The 13,004-nt window shown below is 37.7% G+C and overlaps 1 protein-coding gene across 7 annotated transcripts in view; it reads right to left on the bottom strand.

Annotated features, from left to right (window-relative positions):
- The window catches only part of RAPGEF6 (Rap guanine nucleotide exchange factor 6), a 153,013-nt gene that overhangs the window by 107,219 nt on the left and 32,790 nt on the right, over nucleotides 1–13,004 (bottom strand). For 6 of the 7 annotated variants that reach the window (XM_058677723.1, XM_058677720.1, XM_058677726.1 and 3 more), the window contains exons 5-6: nucleotides 8,451–8,520; nucleotides 1,077–1,220 (exon numbers count right to left, since the gene is read on the bottom strand). In XM_058677723.1, coding sequence (XP_058533706.1) covers nucleotides 1,077–1,220; nucleotides 8,451–8,520 — 214 coding nt within the window. The remainder of the gene's footprint in view (nucleotides 1–1,076; nucleotides 1,221–8,450; nucleotides 8,521–13,004) is intronic. The other variant, XM_058677725.1, reaches the window with a different exon arrangement.

The following is a 13,004-nucleotide window of genomic DNA, read 5'->3' as shown; positions in this document are numbered from 1 at the left end:
CTTAATACTTCCAAATTTCCCTGCATATGTATGTATTGCATATATTTGTTTCACATTTCAAAGGAAGTACTACATGTTTTCATTTTTTGTGTATGCTTTGAGCATTTCTGTAGAAAAAAAAAAAATCCCCTGTGAGTCTACTACCTGAATTCTTGGTGTTGGTATTCCTGTTTTTTTTTTAAAGATTTATTTATTTTTATTACAAAGTCAGATATACAGAGAGGAGGAGAGACAGAGAGGAAGATCTTCTCTGAAGCCAGGAACCAGGAACCTCTTCCGGGTCTCCCACACGGGTGCAGGGTCCCAAAGCTTTGGGCCATCCTCAACTGCTTTCCCAGGCCACAAGCAGGGAGCTGGATGGGAAGTGGAGCTGCCGGGACTAGAACCGGCACCCATATGGGATCCCAGAGCGTTCAAGGCGAGGACTTTAGCCGCTAAGCCACACCACCGGGCCCTGAATTCTTGGTATTCTAATCTATACTTAATACTTAGTCATGAAAATTCACAAATATTTCTAAGTAAAAACTGCTTTTCACATTATTTGTCAAAAATAGAAATGAAACAAAACTTCCACTATTGAGAGTTTTTCTACTAACTCTATCAAAGGGTTTTTCTGTTTGTTTGCTTTTAAGACGTATTTATTTTTATTGGAAAGTCAGATTTACAGAGAAGGGGAGACAGAAAGATCTTTTGTCCGCTGATTCACTTCCCCAAGTGGCCTCAACAGCCAGAGCTGAGCCAATCCAAAGCCAGTAGCCTCTTTTGGGTCTCCCATGCAGGTGCAGGGTCAAGGCTTTGGGCCATCCTTGAGTGCTTTCCCAGGCCACAAGCAGGGAACTGGATGGGATGCGGGGCCGCCGGGATTAGAACTGGCACCCATATGGGATCCTGGCACAAAGGCGAGGACTTTAGCCACTTAGGCTACTAGGCCGGGCACAAGGGTATTTGTTATAGTGCAGTTACAATCTCTAAACTCTACAAGTAAAAAATCAAAGTGTTGATATAACCAAAAACATGTGTAAATTAGATACTGAATATTAAAATTAATCCTCAGAAATTTTTGTAAATATACTCACAGAAAGATAGCTATTGATGTCCACATTGTCAGTAATGGTTTGGCGCTCTCCTTTATGGTTAATTTTCCGAAACCTTCTTCGAGATTGTCTGGCAGGAATTTCTCTTTGTAGAAAACTATCTTCATTGTCTTTAGAATTCTCTACCTGTAATACATGTTTACATTTCTGATTAAACATGGAAAATTTCCATCTTAACAGCAGCCTTCACAAAATTATAAGAAAGCTTCATTTCCTTCTTATGAGAAACCACCTCATGGAAGCAGTCTATGGAACAGTGCTTTGAGTTCAAACGTTAAAAGTGAGGTTTTTGAATATATGTAGGCTACAATTTCCTTCCAGGAAATAGTCCTTCTTGCACACACATAAACATGCACATTCTCAGTAAAGTCACTTTAGAAAAATGAAAGTTGTTAACTACACATACAGATTTAACTTCTAAGTTAGCCTCATTACAAACTGCCATCTTATACACATATTATACTCAGCAAAGCATCATGGTTGTAATTCCAATGAACTATCAGAAACTAAAACAAAATATTCTACGTATTATTATTTCATGTTCATCTTAAAGCAAGACAACAGACTAAAGATTTCAATTTCCAAGGGATAAATCAGATTGTCTACTTCAAATGAAAGTTATTCTATGATTCATAGATTTTTAAATATCTACCACATATGGGGAAAAATCAGAAATTTAAATAATAAAGACTTCTTACGATCGACATTTCCTTAAATTGAGGAAAGCATCTTTTACACCTCAAAATATTGGGAAAAGCATCAAATGCAAAAAAAAATTTTTGGTTCTCACTTCAGAAGTATACAGGATTAAAGTTCCCACAAACATAATCACATGCACTTAAATCTTTACATGTTTAAATGTTATATTAAAAACATCTAATTTGCATCAAAAACGCAGAATTTAAAAAAATTTGGCAAATGTACAACTGAAATAGCAGGAAAAGAAATCTCAAAGCCAGAAACAAACAAAAGGAAGAACACAAAACTCCTACACAACTGGACCATTCATGCCCCACTCGAGTCCAGACCTTCCACTGTGATGCTTACAAAACATATGGGAGGTGACGCAGAGAATCTGTTGAAGTCAAGGAATGCAGGAGCACAGCTACCCAGGAAACTCCCCCCGCCCCAACAGATACATCCTCATTGTAAGGGTTGAGCAAGGTGGAAGCTAAACATTGTGGGAAGAAAACTTGCAGGATAGAGGAGGGTAGGTTAGGGGGGTACACTACAAAGACAAAATAACAACAACAAAAAAACCTTTCCCATGAGATCTCAAAACCACCAGCCACCCTCATGCAAATCTGTGTCTGAACTCATAACACCTAAAGAAGTTCTAGGTACTAATGAAGTTCTAGGTACTAATGAAGTTCTAGGTACTAATGAAGTTCAGGACCCACAACGTTCAAAAGCCAGTGGCAGAAACAAATGTGGAACTTGGCAAGAATGAAACTTAAACTAAAAAGTACTGTCATTCTGAAGTTCCAAGGTGTATAAACTCACAAAACACACAAAAACCCCAACCACAGCAAAATTTCATCATGAGGAAGAAAAACAGAAAAAACTTAACTTGCAAATACACAAATATATTCGAAGTAACAGAGAAAATTTATCCATCCCCCAGAAAGAATTAAAACCAGAGGATACTTTGAAAAGGAGCTAACGATTATAAAGAGCAACCTAACGATTATAAAGAGCAACCACACACTCAGCAAAACAGCAAAGCCCAAGTGCCCTCTTACTCACCAGCAGGTTAGGGTAGAGACTGCCGCAGCCGTCTGCAGGTGGAGAGCAGATGAGAACATGAGGACAGACCTAGTCTGAAGCACAAGCACAAAGGAAGAGCCTGAAACTCACAGTGCAGTAGGAACACTAAGAAAAATCTTGTAGCAAACCTTTAGACAAGGTGACATGAGGGCATCTGAGGCCACTGGTGCCTGGCCGGCACTGCGATTCAGCAGTACTACTGCTGCCTGGGATGCAGGGATCCCATAGGAGGACCAATACATGTCCCAGTTATTTGACTTCCAATCCATCTTCTAACTAACGGCCAGGAAAAGCAGCGCAATATGGATCAAGCAAGTGTTTGAGTCCCTGCCCCACGAGGAAGACGTGGAGGATCCTGGGGACAGCCTGGCCACTGGTGCCATCTGGGAGGGTTAATGAGCCTACAGAAGTGTGCACACTAACTCCTGTCTTTCTTGTTCTGTAACTGACTTTCAAGTAAACAAATATTTTTGAAAAAGAAACCACTGATGCACTAAAGACAAATCACACCATGAAAAACATCCAAACTGAACTCCTGTGTGGTCATTTCCAGGTCTCAATCTTTACTCTCACACACAACACCTTGCATGAAACCCAAAATTATAACCACAACCCCAAAATCAAATGGTTTATAAAAATAAACACTGCCAAGAAGAAAACCAATCTATGAAATGTAGAGATGATTCAGATGCTAGAACTACCAGAGAAAACTTAAGACACTACACTGAATGTTAAAGGCTTTATGAAAAAAACCAGTACACATGGACAGAAGAATTTCAGTAGACATAAGAAAACATTATAGAGAAAAATGTTAGAAATGAAAATATGTCAATAGCAATGAAAACTGCCTTTGACAAGCTTATAAAATATTTTTCTTAATTTATTTACTTTTACTTGAAAGGCAGGGATTTACAGAGAGAAGGACTGAGAGAATCCTCTCCTATCCGCTGGTTCATTTCCCAAATATCCCAGAGCTGAGCTGATCCCAAGCTACGAGCCAGGAGCTTCTTTCAGGTTTTCCACATGGGCACAAGGCGCCAAGGACTTGAGCCATCTTTTACTGCTTCCCAGGTATTAAGCAAAGAGCTGGACTAGAAGTGGAACAGTCAAGACTGGAAACAGTGTCCATACGGCTTGTCAGTGCTGCAGGTTGAGCATTAGCAGCTATACCACAACACCAGTCCATCATCAGTGGATACGGCATATTGAGTTAAGAATGAATGAACTTTAGATTGGATGTCTAAAATAATTGCTAAGGCATCCCATAACTAAGCACCTCAGTTCAGACACTCATTTTGCTAAGGAATCCAGCTTCCTGCTAACGTCCACCCTGAGACGCAGCACATGACAGCTCAAGTAGTAGGTAGGATTCCTGGAATCAATGTGGGAGATCCAGACTAAGCTTTTGGCTTTGAAGTAGCCCAGTCGGAACTATTACAGGCATTTGGGGAATAAACCAGTAGAGTAGAGATCTGTCTGCTCCATTGCTTTTGAAATCAAAAACAAGCAAGCAAACCTTAAGTACAGGTCAACTGAAACAGAAAAACGCAAAGATTAATAAAAGAAATGAAGGAAATAAATACATACTAAGGGCCCGGCGGCGTGGCCTAGTGGCTAAAGTCCTCGCCTTGAAAGCCCCGGGATCCCATATGGACGCCGGTTCTAGTCCCGGCAGCTCCACTTCCCATCCAGCTCCCTGCTTGTGGCCTGGGAAAGCAGTCGAGGACGGCACAAGGCTTTGGAACCTTGCACCCGTGTGGGAGACCTGGAGGAGGTTCCTGGATCCTGGCTTTGGATCGGCGCAGCACCGGCCCGTTGCCGATCACTTGGGGAGTGAATCATCAGACAGAAGATCTTCCTCTCTCTCTCTCCTCCTCTCTGTATATCTGACTTTGTAATAAAAATAAATAAATCTTTTAAAAAAATAAAATAAAATAAAATAAATACATATTAAGTTGCAAATAAAATGGGAACTAGCAAGTTGGAAAAAAGGATTCAAAAGAATTAGGATGAAATAAAAAAAATCTTAACAGATGAAATGAAGAGAAAGGCTAGAGTATATTGAAGACACAGTGAAAAGATCCAGTCCACATGGTAAACATGGCTCAGGACGGTGAAAATAGAAAGGTGGAGTGAGACAACATCAATGGCATTTTTCTGAAAGCCCCAAATAGTCCAATAAACCCCAAGTAGAGTGAGTAAAAACTCCAAAAGCAAATTCAGAGAAAAGAAAAACAGAAGACTCCTCATGCGAGTGAAACATTAAGTTGTCTAGAAGGAAGGGCAATTAGACTAACAATAACTTCTCAAAAAAAAAGGCGCTAGAAAATAATTGAATATATTGATTGTGTTGTACAACCACAGCTTTCCTCCTACAATCTTCTCCATGGCAAGATAACCTATTAAGAATTATGCAAAACATATTTTCACATTTTACAGTGAAGAAAAAGAAAGCCAGTTGAGCTATTTACCAGCCAAAGAACTTCCCTAAACAAAATTGTAAAAGCTACATTTCAAATGTAACATTCCCATTGTCTTAGATAAAAGAACTGAAAGGAAAAAAATGTGAAATACAAGGTTAAATATGAACAAAAAGTGCACTAAGCAATACAATAGGCAAACTTTGTTGAGTAAATACATAAAGCTAAAACACTGGACAAGCTATAGGAGATCAAATTTGGCTATTGGCACTAGTCATACAGTCCTGGCTACTTTTCAGCTTCAGATATTTTTCAACCTGATGAAGTTGGCTGGCTTCAGCATGACCATTGTGTACATCTATACAGAGAATCCATGGATAGAAGCTCTATTTCCATTGTTCTGCAACTTTCTTCGGAGTATTTTTATTTTATCTTTTTTTTGAGGCAGAGCAGCAAACAGGGTCATCAGCATTGGATATTTAGGATATAATATCAAGCATTTCATTTAGTTATCTTGTTAATCTCCATTAGTCTATAACTATGGTGCAATCATTCTGTACTGCAGAGTATAGGTCACATAATTTACAGACTGCCCTTCAAGTTAAGGTGGACACCACAACACAGTACGCTAACCAAACACTTGGGACATCCACATTCCACATCAGAGTGCTTGCTTTGAGTCCTGGCTACTCAAGCTTCTGATCCAGCTTCCTGCACCTGAGAGGCAGCAAATGAGGGTCCAGGTTCCTGAAACACACGCAGGCAACCTTGACAGAGTTCCTGGATTCTGGCTTCCACCTGGCCCAGCCCTGGCCACTGCCAGCATTTGAGAAAGTGAACCAGCAGATCAGAGATCTCTTTCTCACTTGGCCTTTCAAATAATAATAATAATAATAATAATAATAATAATAATAATAATAATAATAAAGTCTATGTTAAAGTCTTGGGATCCTGCACCTGTGTGGAAGGCTCCTGGCTTCAGATCAACTCAGCTCTGGCCAATGTAGCCAGTTGTGAACAAGCACACAGAGGATTTCTGGTCTCTCTCTCTCTCTCTCTCTCTCTCCCTTTCCAATAAAAATAAATAAATCTCCTAAAAAAAAGTGTTTCAATTTAGTTGGCCTGATATATTCTAATGATTTGACTCAACTATGGATTTCTAGCAGCAGTATGTCACAGAAGTGACGTTGGTCTTACTCATCAGTGATCATGCGAAGGTGGTAGAAATCATTGTTGTTATGATGGTATCTGTCACATTTTCCCATTACAAGTTCAGTAATTTCCCCTTTATAAATAATCTGTGAAAAAATACTCAGAGACTACAGAGGTATTCTGTTCCTCAATAAACATTTACTATTCCTTATATAATAGACTTGTAACTTAGTCCTTTGGTATTTATTATCAGGCATTCTAATTTCCTCTTTCCAATTTATTCCTTTATTCCTTCATATCACTAGAACTCACCCATGGGGATAACATCCATTACTCTAAATGTTTACTTGGATTCCTGTATTTTTCAGACTTGGCCTCTCTGTCCTTTAGCTGGATCCTATATGAATACTTCCTCTTTTTGGAGCAGGTGATGAAATTATTTCTAGAGAGAGAACTAAGCTATAAAAGTAAAGTACTGAATCTCACCAAACTGTGTATGTACTTGTGATTTTAAGAGTCTAGCTAGGGCGGGATCTGTGGAATAAGTAAAGCTGCCGCCTACAACAGTGGCATTCCTTTTGGTCACCAATTCAAATCCTGGCCGTTCCACTTCCACAAGGCCCTGCTAATGCCCTGGGAAAAACAGTGGAGGCTGGGCCAAGTGTTTGTTCCTTTTACTCATATGAAGACCTAGACAAAGCTCCTGCGTTTAGCCTGAAACAGCCAGTGGCTAGATGATTTCTCTGTGTCTCTCTCGCTCTTAACCCTTTCAAATAAATAAACAAAAGCAAATACTTTGAAAAAGCCATAATGAAAACTATATTTTTAACATGGTAAATAAAGCAAATATTAGCATGAAAGTATACAAAGTCATATAAACATTCACAAACATTTTCTACTTTGTTCACTGAAAACTAGAAGCAATGAAACAGATGGTAAAATAAGCGCAAGACATCTAGATCTTGGTTTCTAAATATCCTTCTAAAATAAAACTAAGTAGGTCTCTTTAGGAGACTAACTACCTTAGGTTTGGTGCAACAATACTGTAAGACGAGGTTGTAGCATTTTACAAAGCAGTTTCCTAATTTTTCCTCTTCTTATGCTTTACATCAGAAAACATGATGAAATATGCACACTAAGTATTAAAACAATGTATAGGAGAAAATTAGGTAGTAGACGAATTTTTCCCTTCAGAGTGTGAGGTACTCGAACCACCTCAACTGACAAGTCAGTGAAGAAACCAATCCTGCCTGGGCCTGGGCAGAGGAAGCCAACTATTTCAAGATGTTCAAATAACAAAGTGTAGTTTCAAACCCAATATTCCAAAACCTCATGGAAAAATTGACTCCACTTCTAAATAACCAAATCATATCGAGTTACACAAAATTTACACAAAAAGCTAGGACAGTGAATTTAATCAGTCTATACTACTTCTAAGAATGTAATCACAGAGCAAAGTAGAAGGGAACTGTTCTTTGATCTTCTATTGCTTAAAACCAACAAAACCGAGACATCCTGAAAGTACACCAGCTACTTGGTTCTCTGAAAAATATAATACTTCCTAAAAATATCTTTTCAAGATATTAAGTAATTAAAAGTGATAAATTTTAAGATACAGATCATTTCTTGACTCTAATTTTAAGTTTGTTTTCTCTACCTTGTTTCTTGTAATAAATGACACAAATCATGCATGCTCCACGTGTAGTTATGAAATCTAACAGGACAGGAGAACACACTTGAAAAATGAGGGCCGCTCTTTAAAAATCTTTAATTTTCTGGTAGAATAAAAGTAATCAATACCTTGGAATTTTTTTTAATATGTGTGTGTGTGTGTTTTATTCAAAGATCAGAAAGTTTTGACATGGAAACATAAAACATAATATGGTTTTGATGCTACTGAAAAAAATTTCTAGAAGGTCTTGGTGATGGAATTTCCTGGAGTGTTTAAAGGCTACTACATTTAAAGCTGAAACCAAAATGTAACAAACAACAATTCATCATTCTTTGAAGTTCTTACCACAATCATTTCTGAAGGCTCCAATACAAGACAATCACATCCTCTTTTTCCTCCAAACTGCTTACCGAAACTACAAATACAGAAAAATAATTTACTTAGCAAAGATTATATCAACATAAGAAAATTCAATTAAATATAGATGTTAACCAAAAATTCTGATTATTACTTACTAAAAAAATTTAATTTTCCTGATACTACACTACAGATCAACCTGGTTCTAAATGAAAGTTCTTCAATTTTCTGCATTTAGCCCCTAAGATTAATTATAAAAATTATCAGCCCAATCTGAACTTTAATACATGTTGAATCACAAGAGAGTGATCACAATGATGATTATTACAATATTTATGACATATTTTATACTGTTGAGCAGTACTGGATAACAGATTTTTTTTTTTAAAGATTTATTCATTTTTTTATTACAGCCAGATATACACAGAGGAGGAGAGACAGAGAGGAAGATCTTTCGTCCGATGATTCACTCCCCAAGTGAGCCGCAATGGGCCGGTGCGCGCCCATCCAAAGCCGGGAACCTGGAACCTCTTCCAGGTCTCCCACGCGGGTGCAGGGTCCCAATGCATTGGGCCGTCCTCAACTGCTTTCCCAGGCCACAAGCAGGGAGCTCGATGGGAAGTGGAGCTGCCAGGATTAGAACCGACACCCCCATGGGATTCCGGGGCTTTCAAGGTGAGGACTTTAGCCGCTAGGCCATGCTGCCGGGCCCAGGATAACAGATTTTTTAAAAAAGAAATCTTAACATGCCAACATTTGAGTAAAGAAATGTAACTAAATATAAAGATGATTTCCTTTGAAATGTTGGATTCATTGGCTATCTCTTGGGGAAAAAGCAAAAAGTATGATTGATACTAAAACTTATTTTTATATTCTCAATCTGAAAAAAAACTAAGCAAATCTAAAGAAGTAAACAACTATAAAAGAAAAATTATGCTTTCATTTCAAAAGATATTTAAAAATGTACCTTCCAATGCTAAAACACAGTACACTAATAATCAATACGCAATATTAAACACAATATTAAAGGAACCTAAAATATCACAACTGAAAACTTAGGATCATGACAAATTAATAAAATACTACTATAAAATAACTAAACTGGGGATGGCAGCCTACCAATAATCTAAACATATAACATAAAAAGATATAATTAGTAAATATTAAAGAATTTATAGATAAAATGCCAATTTACTATTACACTATAGTTTAAGGTTTAATTAAGGTAACAAGACATTCTTAACAGGAAGGTTCAACATAAAATAACATAAAAATACCAATTTTCCACAAAGAATAATCTTGTAAGTTTAAAACAAAGCTTCCATTGAAATCTAAACAAAATAACTTTTTAAATATAAGCTAAACATCACTTGTAAGTAAAATCATCCCAAACACACGAAAAGCAAAATTCTAAAAGCTACCTTTAATGCAAGCCAAAAAGACAACAACAATTTACTTTATCACCTTAAAAAATCAGAAAACAACAAACCTAAAGCAACAGGCTTGAGATACTGGAAAGTAGGCTTACAGTCCTATGATCGTGGAAATAAAAATACCATCGGCACAGTAGTCCACTTAAGTACCCATAGGTAATCTCTATGCCACAAGGTCACAGCCAACAGAGCCTGACAAGTCCACTGAGCTGAAGAGATAGAGAAAATGCTCTAAAATGGAGGGAAGATGCTTACCATTCACAGGGTAGAGTACTAGAAGGGAGGGCAGCAGAGAAAAGAGGGAAGAGGGAAGAGAACATTCATAAGAGGATATACACATGTTTGAGGTCTTCACAAAGTCCCCTTGACTCTAGAAAAATCTAGGAGCCAGAGGCAGAAAGAACATCCAACTACAGGTAGCATTCTCAGAAATGCAATGCATTTATCTGACACTAAAGTGTTGGGCTTACTCAACCAAATTTCAAGGATAAGGCCCAAAATAATTGAACCACTTTCCAATTAGCTCAGCTACATGTTAGAACAAAGCTCACCAATGCCTAAAAAAACACAAAGGGGCTGGCACTGTGGCTAAATCCTGCCACTAACAGTGCTGGCACCCCATACAGACCGGGTGGAGTTCTAGCTGCTCCACTTCTGATCCAGCTTCCTGCTAAGGGTCTAAAATGGCCCAGATGTTTGGATCCCTGCATCCATGTGGAAGCTCTGGAAGAAGCTCATGACTGACCTCCCTGTCCCTCACTGTCGTGGCCATGTGGGCAATGAGCCGGACAGGTGCTCTCTCTTTCCCTCCACTGCTGAAACTGACATACAAACACACACATCTTTTTAAAAAATCCAAGGAAAATTGGGATAAGAAGTCTTTTTGCCTGCAGATTATACATGAAACCCTTTCAGTTTTTTTCATAATAAATACCTTTCATCAACTATTTAAGATTTCTCATATTTCTGAAGGCTTCAGCTTCATCCAGCCCTGACTATTGGGGTAATTTGAGGAGTGAGCAATGAATGGTTTATCACTGTTCCTATTTCTCTTATAAATGAGTTAGTAAAACACAAATATTCAAAATAAAAAATTTCTGTGCAAATATAATTTAAATGGAACAATTCTGGAAAACAATCCATATAAATTATCTCTTACTAGATTTTTAAGACAGATTATTAAAGCTACAGTATTAAAAATAATATAGCATCAAAAAACTTGTAACTCATACAATAGGAGAAAAAGGACCTGTACCTTCAGAAAAGCACGTCAAAGGGTTTACTGAAGTTGACATTCTAAAAAAAAAGGTAAACTAATTTCGGCACAAAACAAAAAAATCAAAATCCATGTACTATTTTTTTATAGTGCACATTTTCATTACTTTTTTGTTAATTTGTTTATTTCAAAGTCAGTAAGAGAGAGAGGAGGGGGGGGGGGATAAGCAACAGAGACAGAGACAGGAGGAGGAGGAAGGGCAGGCAAGAGGGAGGGTAATATCTTACATTTGCAGCTTCACTCCCCAGATGACCCCTAAAGCTAGTGCTGGGCCAGGCGGAAGTGGGAGCCAGGAGTTTCCTTCAGGTCTCCTGTGTGGCTGCCAGGGGCAATCCTCCGCTGCTTTTCCCAGGCTCCCAGGGGAAGCCGAACGGAAGTGAAGCAGCTGCACTCCAAAATGGTGCCCATATGGGATGCTGCTGGCCTCACAGGCAGTGGCTTTATCCATGAAGTCACATTGCTGGCCACTCACTAACTTAAAGACTCCTTGTATAAATGCTTTAAAGTTTTTTTTTGTGACAAAATACATTTAACCTCTCAATGACATCTTCCGTGATTATTATGAAGTACTTGTGTAAATTCAACTATTTTTTTACAATAGTGACAAGGGTAACAATGATAATCTTTTGCATAAATGATACTAAACAATCATTTACCAATACAGGAGAAGATGATAACTGAATATACCATAGATAAAAATTCAAAAATGAATCAAAGATATGAGAAAATTACGATCATAAAAGTCCTCCACATGATTTTTTTTACATAATCTATAACAAGGTCAGGAAGTTCCCTTTTACATGTAAATAATTTTATTTGAATAGGTTTTTTATTTTTGTTGGATTTCCCCCCTCCATGTTTACTGTTAAAGACCATGAGTTTTTTTACGCATTATTTGTCAACATATATTTGCTGATTTACAAATTCAAATTTAACTTGCACTTTCAGGATAACAAAACTGAGTTCTAACAGTTAATCTAACATATCATGGGACTAAGTTTGTTGCTAACTTATAGTTTCGGTGTGTATGTTAAAGAAACTAACTGGACATTGTTTCTTGTGATATCTTGTTCTGTTACAGGTGACAGTAATTCCGAACTCACAAAAATTACATATTTTCACTAATTTCCACAGGAGTTTGCATGTGATGTGGAAAAAGCTTCCTTATATTTGACAGTAATCAGCAACAAAGACACTTGGGGAGACGTAGGCTTGTCTTTGGACTTTCTTTGAGTCTATGTTGGTAACGTCACATGCTTTTGCAGGAACTGTCTGACCTGTTGACACAAAGTATGCTCACAGGATTCCCTAGCAGACTTCAGTGCCCTGTAATGGTTTACATCCTCTCCTTTCTCAAGATCACTTAACTAAAAGTTTACCAATTTGTTGACCTCTTTATCATCAACCTGTCATTATTTTTTTGTTTTGCTTTGCCTTTTTTCCCCACAGTGTTTTTAGTTAGTTCTTTCCAGGGATGGAAACTGAATAACTGAATGAGAGAATTCTTTTCTCACAAACATACTAAAAAATTTCTTCTAATTACTTATTTAGTTGTAGTCCATAAATCTAAATGCATGTTCACTGTAATTATGTTCAAAATATTTTAATTTCTGTTCCGAAGTCTCCCTTAATTTATGGGTCATTGAAAAATACATTATTTATATTCTAATAATTCTTTCTAAAATTGATTCACAATTCCATCAGGATCAGCAGAAAAGCTCCCAATGTTATAAATTCTCTTGAAATTACATTGTTGGGCCTGGCGGCATGGCCTAGCAGCTAAAGTCCTCGCCTTGGGTGCACCAGGATCCCATGTGGACACCGGTTCTAGTC

The sequence above is a fragment of the Ochotona princeps genome, chromosome 19, assembly GCF_030435755.1.
Source record: "Ochotona princeps isolate mOchPri1 chromosome 19, mOchPri1.hap1, whole genome shotgun sequence".
Lineage (NCBI taxonomy): Eukaryota > Metazoa > Chordata > Mammalia > Lagomorpha > Ochotonidae > Ochotona > Ochotona princeps.
This window is presented reverse-complemented; position numbering and strand designations above follow the sequence as displayed.